General features: G+C 49.7%; 1 protein-coding gene across 1 annotated transcript in view; it reads right to left on the bottom strand.

Annotated features, from left to right (window-relative positions):
• Positions 1-1,537: 1,537 nt before the first annotated feature.
• Positions 1,538-6,000, bottom strand: part of ATP7B (ATPase copper transporting beta) — an 80,587-nt gene continuing 76,124 nt past the window's right edge. The window contains exons 21-22 of the mRNA XM_023187415.1: positions 4,408-4,510; positions 1,538-3,843 (exon numbers count right to left, since the gene is read on the bottom strand). Of these exons, the coding sequence (XP_023043183.1) occupies positions 3,570-3,843; positions 4,408-4,510 (377 nt within the window). The 3' untranslated portion in view covers positions 1,538-3,569. The remainder of the gene's footprint in view (positions 3,844-4,407; positions 4,511-6,000) is intronic.

Here is a 6,000-nt window from a genome sequence, read left to right as displayed (position 1 = left end):
CAGCACTGTTCACAATAGCAAAGGCTTGGAACCAACCCAAATGCCCATCAATGATAGACTGGATAAAGAAAATGTGGCACATGTACACCATGGAATACTATGTAGCCATAGAAAAGGATGAGTTCATCTCAAAAAAAAAAAAAAAAAAAAAGGATGAGTTCATGTCTTTTGCAGGCAGGGAACATGGATGAAGCTGGAAGCCATCATTCTCAGCAAACTAACACAAGAACAGAAAACCAAACACCGCATATTCTCACTCATAAGTGGGAGCTGAACAATGAGAACACATGGACACAGGGAGGGGAACATCACACACCGGGGCCTGTTGAGGGGTGAGGGATTAGGGGAGGGATAGCATTAGGAGAAATACCTAATGTAGATGATAGGTTGATGGGTGCAGCAAACCACCATGGCACATGTATACCTATGCAACAAACCTGCACACTCTGCACATGTACCTAGAACGTAAAGTATAACAACAACAACAACAACAACAACAAAAGACAAAAAAGAAAGAAAGTATCTATCTTCCAAAGAAAGGGGATCCCTTCCTAAGGTGGTATCACCCTCACTTTTCACAATGGGACATGCACACAACATGAAATTTCTGTACCCAGGCATCCGGAAAAACAGTCAAGCAGGCATGGCATGAAGTCCTTCAGGGTGTGCTGGAGGGCGGGGCCGGCCATCTAGCTATGCAGTCACATTGAGCCACGAGATAATCACCTCAATGATTCGACAGAGAAGTGCAGGTACCAAGATGTGGATATGGGGGGAACCTTGAAATGTGATAAAGGACTATGCCACCAGCATGTCTCCGGAACCCATGATCGGGCAAGGTTCTAAAGTAGACAGTCTGTGTCAATGGAGACTTCACAATGTCTATTTCCCTTTGAAGGAAGGTGAGCGCCATGTCCCAGTTTGCCTGGATAGTCCCGGTTTAGGCCAATTGTCCTGGCATAACTATTCATAGTGTCTCCCTCCACTCTTCAAAGTGTCCTGGTGTGGGTGAAGATTACACTGTCAACTCCCTACAGGTGTGGCTCACTTATACCTCCCGGCCACCCCAAGATGCCCACAGAGCTTTCCCAGCAGAGCCCACTAGTCAAGATTTTTCTGCTCCTCCTCCTGACCCACTCCCTCAAGGCCAAGGAACCCCAAACATATCCCTCCTGATTAAGATGTGTTTGAGAACAGCCTTTTGCAGACACTCACCCTAGAATAGAGGGGTGCAAACGATGCGGTAACTTAAGCCCGTATCCAACCCAGGAGGGCAGGGACTTTGACAAGAGCTGCCTTTCAGCATTCTCTCCACACGCCACTAAGGCAGGCCTGCATTAGAGAAAGGGACTTACACCAGTGCTGGGGATGGCAGATCAAGGGGGCTCTGCCTACCCTCATGTCCCCTGCTGTTAAAATCCTATCCTCCTCTGTCCCTTAAAAAGACATCAAGCCAAGTCAGTGCCTCACAGAAGCCCTTGTGAAGATAGGACGGCACTGGCCTCTGACCACGCATCTCACTCACAGGCAGATTTTGAGAGGAATGACAAGAACTTTATTCTAATATTGCATGAAATATTTTTGAAGTAGAAATGGTTATCTGACAAAAAAATTCTATATTTTCTATAAAATTATATAAATATTTCCATGTCCATATAAGAACACAATGTTTATGGTCCTAAAAGTTTTAAAAATCAACAGAATTAGATTCTTTAGATAATGATCAGCCTAGTCAGAAAACAACATTCCCCAAGCAAGCATAAAGAGAGGACACAGTTACTGACGGATAGCGGAAATGCGCTGCGGGCTGGAGTTGGGGGGCTGAAAACAATGAAAACACAATCACCGGGGCGCTTGGATTTCATAAAATAAAACCCTGCAAAACTATATGTAAAAAGTGAAACTAACCATTCAAGGTGAAGGTCAGATGACCTCCCGAATGAATTGCATTCTGAGTTGAAACAATGAATAGATCACCTGGTAGATTTGTTCTTCCAGGAGGCAAGGACCTTTTCCTTGTTTATTCTTATCAGGAAAACTTCTATTCAAGGTAGAAGGACAATTAGAGTGAAGCCTTCACAGCTGACAGACATGGCTTGTCCACCGGCTATGTCATCCTGGGCAAAGCCCTCAGCCTCTTGGAGCCTGTTTCCTTGCCTGTAAAATGCAGACAGCAATAGCTACCTTGTTGGTTGGTTGGGAAGATTAGAGGTAATCTATCAAAAGTGCTGCTAAAACTGCCCCTGGCAAGTAATGGACACTGAAAAAAGTCACTAAAACTATTTTGTGTGGAAGCAAAGGGTTTCACCCAGAATTTAATCCAACTCTACTAGTTTGCTCCCCAGGGGTTCTGTCAATCACAACCAACTTCAGAGTCTAAAACTGGACCCCTTCTGCTGCTCTGAGAGCCACTGCCAGGTAAACAGATGCTCCCTTCGGGATGCTGTGGCCACTCCTTTCCTGAAGCCCCTGGGCGCGTGCAGAAGGCAGGCTCAAGGAGGCTGTGCTTTCCTCCTATTTGGGCAGTACCTACTCTCCAAGCCACACAAGGCCAGGTGCTAGTGACATGAATTCTCTATTGAACCCCACGAGGTGACAGTCACACAGAAGACTGAAAACGAAGCTCCTGGGGCCATGCAGGGAGGCTCCTGCACACACACGTCTCACAAACGTTTTGAGCACCACAGGCTGGGCAGGGATATGGAAGGACGTCCTGAATTGTGAGAACCTAGACCCCACAGGAAGCCAAGTCTGGACTCTTAGGTCAGGCTCTGAGACCCTCACTCCAGCTGGTCAGCAACAACACTCTACTGAGAAGCCACCACTCCATGGAGAAGGGGACTTTAAACAAAAAAAGAACTCTCCTGGACCTGAAGAATGGTGTGGCAAGCTCCCTGGCTGGGGATGTGCGAGCCAGGAAGCAGGTTCAAGCTGAAATGCACACTCCAGAGCACTGGAGAAGCACCTGAGAGCAGCAGCAAGGACCACAAGGACACTGGTCTCGCCCTCCTAGGTGACAGACAGGGTTCCAAGGGGTCCCCACGGACAAGCACACAGGAGAGAAAAGGAACAGACTATGCAGGAAGAAAGCAACAGGCACACCTGAGGTAAACTGTGGTCTCAGAAACATGATGCACACAGACAGGCGTCATCAGAAAGAGCCTGACAGTGAGGTCTGCAGTTCTCTGGAAAGGCCCAGTGAGGTTTTTTGGTCCTGATGAAGCTGTTCTCCATTTCATAGCAGTCATCCTAAATACTCCAAGCAGAGGTTTGTGAGGAGGGTGACTCGCCTCTCACCTTCTACAGTACAGCCAAGGACTAGAGTCCAGGACAAAGCCCATGCTGACGGTTCAGTGAGACCAAGAGGCAGGCCAGGCCGTCCTCTCTAGGGCAAGGCCAGTTGCACTTCAGACAAGGCCATGTGCTGCAGGGCAGGATGACTGGATATATCCAGGGAGTGGAAGTCCCCAAAGCTGGAGGCTAGCTCAGCCCATCCTGCTGCTGGCTGTCCTGCTCAGCTTGTGACGAGTGGAGGCAAGTCCCTGCCCTGGCCCGCCTGCCTGGTGCCATCAGATGTACTGCTCCTCATCCCTGTCATTCAGGAGCAGAGACCACTTGTCCCCACCATCGTCCGCTGCAGTGCTGTGCCGAGATGGCTTGTCGGATGTCAGGGAGGAGAGCGACACCTGGCTGACATAGCTGACCTGGTCCCATGGTGTGGCCCTGGGGGAGTCCCGCCGCCTGTCATCCATGCCGATGTGCACACTGACCTGGGATGCTGTCAGGGGCTTCATGTGGCCATGCGCCTGTGCCTCATACCTCTCCAGGTCAGGCTTCTTATAGCTGGAAAGCAGGAATGCAACAGCATCTGAGCCATTCTAGAAACAAGGCTCTTTTTTTCCTCAGCCTGGTGAAGGCCTCTCATCCATCTTTTAATAACATTTAGTATCAAAACCTCAAGAGTTCCCAAGGAAAAGGATATTAAACTCCCTATGGTTCCAGGAAAGCTCACCTGATTTAGAAACTTCCTAAGCAAATGCCTTGCACATTGTAGGCTGCCACTAACTTTTGTTAAATGAATGCACCCAAAAATAAGTGAACATCTTTTTTAAAGAAAAAAATGATAGATAATACACAGGGACCCATGTCTGCTTGATGTTCACATTAACAGCCCTTGAGCAGCAGAGTAAGGGCAGCCCAGCATGTGGATGGGCAGCAGTGAATTGCCTGCTCACAGTGCTGATAAGTTACACGCATGCACACCAGGCTCTACGTGGGCTGCCACTGCAGCGTTTGTCCCAGGTGAATGACTGGGGAATGAGAGGCAAGTTCCACTGTTCCCTGAACATGCAGAATGACAGGGCCTCCTGGGGGTCTCCAACAGATGCTCCGCCTGAGGGGACTCACCACTTGAGCTGCAGGGATGACAGGACCACAGACACAGAGGAGGCGGCCATGGCTGCTGAGCCCATCCAGGGCTGCAGCACAATGCCGATGGGCATGAAGACACCTGGGGAAGACAGAACTCGCACTCACACCTGGGCCTGGGGAGAGGAGCCGGGAGAGGGCCTCAGGCACCGGGCTGGCCCCACCCTCAGTGGCCCCGGTGAGGTCGCCATCTGACGTGCTCGGAAGCCCTGCCAATGGATCTTGTTCACAGGCCCCCCAAAGTGAGGCTTCCTAGAAAGCTGGGTGTGGGGTGCTGTCGAGTGGGCCTGGCTCTCTTCCACTTGCCCTGACATTCCCAGAACCACCCACAGGTGGCATCCCATTTCAGGGCGAGCTCCAGGGCAGTGACGAACCACAGGGAGTGGGAGGAGCAGGAGGAGAAAAGTGGCAGGAGGTGAGGGAGCCAGCTGCCCATCCTGTAGCCACAGTACCACAGAGGACAAACAGGGCTGATGGCCACAGCCCTTGTCTTGCAGATGATCTCGCCTCCAGGGCTTCGTGACATCTTTAAAAGAGGAATGAGAGCCAGGTCCCAGGACAGGGTCAGGAGACAGGTATGGTCAACCTTGTGTGGCAGAGGCACACACACTGGGGGCATTAAGCTCCTGAGCCGGCTCTGGGGACAGGAAGTAAACCTGCCTAACTCACTGGGCTCAGGAGGCCAACACCCTGTTACACAAGTCACCACTAACCACTCAGACACAAGGGAGACTGAGGCAGGAATGCTGTGATTACAAACTAGATCTCTCCTCAGCCCATGGAGGAGCACTGCCTTGCAGAAGGGTCTGGAACTTTTCACTGCCATGTTCCCAGGGGCAGGGAGCAGGGGGCAGGGGAGAGGCGTTTCTTGGGGAGGGGGAATCAGGGGGAACTACAAAGCAGAAAAATCTATTTCTTTTCTTTTTCTTTTTTCTGAGACAGGGTTTTACTCTTGCCCAGGCTAGAGTACAGTGGTACAATCATGGGTCACTGCCACCTCCAACTCCTGGGCTCAATAAATCCTCCTGCCCCAGCCTCTGTACTCCCAGATGGGACTAAGGTGTATGCTACCATGCCCGGCTAATTTTAAAATTTTCGTAGAGACGAAGTCTCACTATGTTGCCCAGGTGAGTTTTGAACCCCTGAGCTCAAATGACCCTCCTGCCTCAGCCTCCCAGCCTCCTCATGCCTTGGGATTACAGGCATGAGCTACCACGCCTGGCCAAAAAGCCATTTCTTTCCATGATCATTTGTGTAACTCAGAGTGAAACTTGGGCAGGACTAAAGTTCAGGATAAGGTTCTGAAACACCAATAATTGTGCCTAACATGTAGCAGATGCCCCATAATTCTTACTAATGATTATTTCTCAGACTATATGTCTTAACAAATGGCTCTGAAAATAAGGCCACAGTAAAATAGGGCTCAGAAAATATAGCCAAGCATCTCCACTAGCTTTTTAGAAAGGAACAGAGTGAATGAAGTTTTCAGGTCCTCTTCAGTTTCTCATTTACCTTTAAAGACATATAAAGCAGGGGACATAAAAAAAACCCAGGCTTTCTAAAACAACTCTA

This window comes from Piliocolobus tephrosceles, chromosome X, assembly GCF_002776525.5.
Source record: "Piliocolobus tephrosceles isolate RC106 chromosome X, ASM277652v3, whole genome shotgun sequence".
In the NCBI taxonomy this organism is placed as follows: Eukaryota; Metazoa; Chordata; class Mammalia; order Primates; family Cercopithecidae; genus Piliocolobus; species Piliocolobus tephrosceles.
This window is presented reverse-complemented; position numbering and strand designations above follow the sequence as displayed.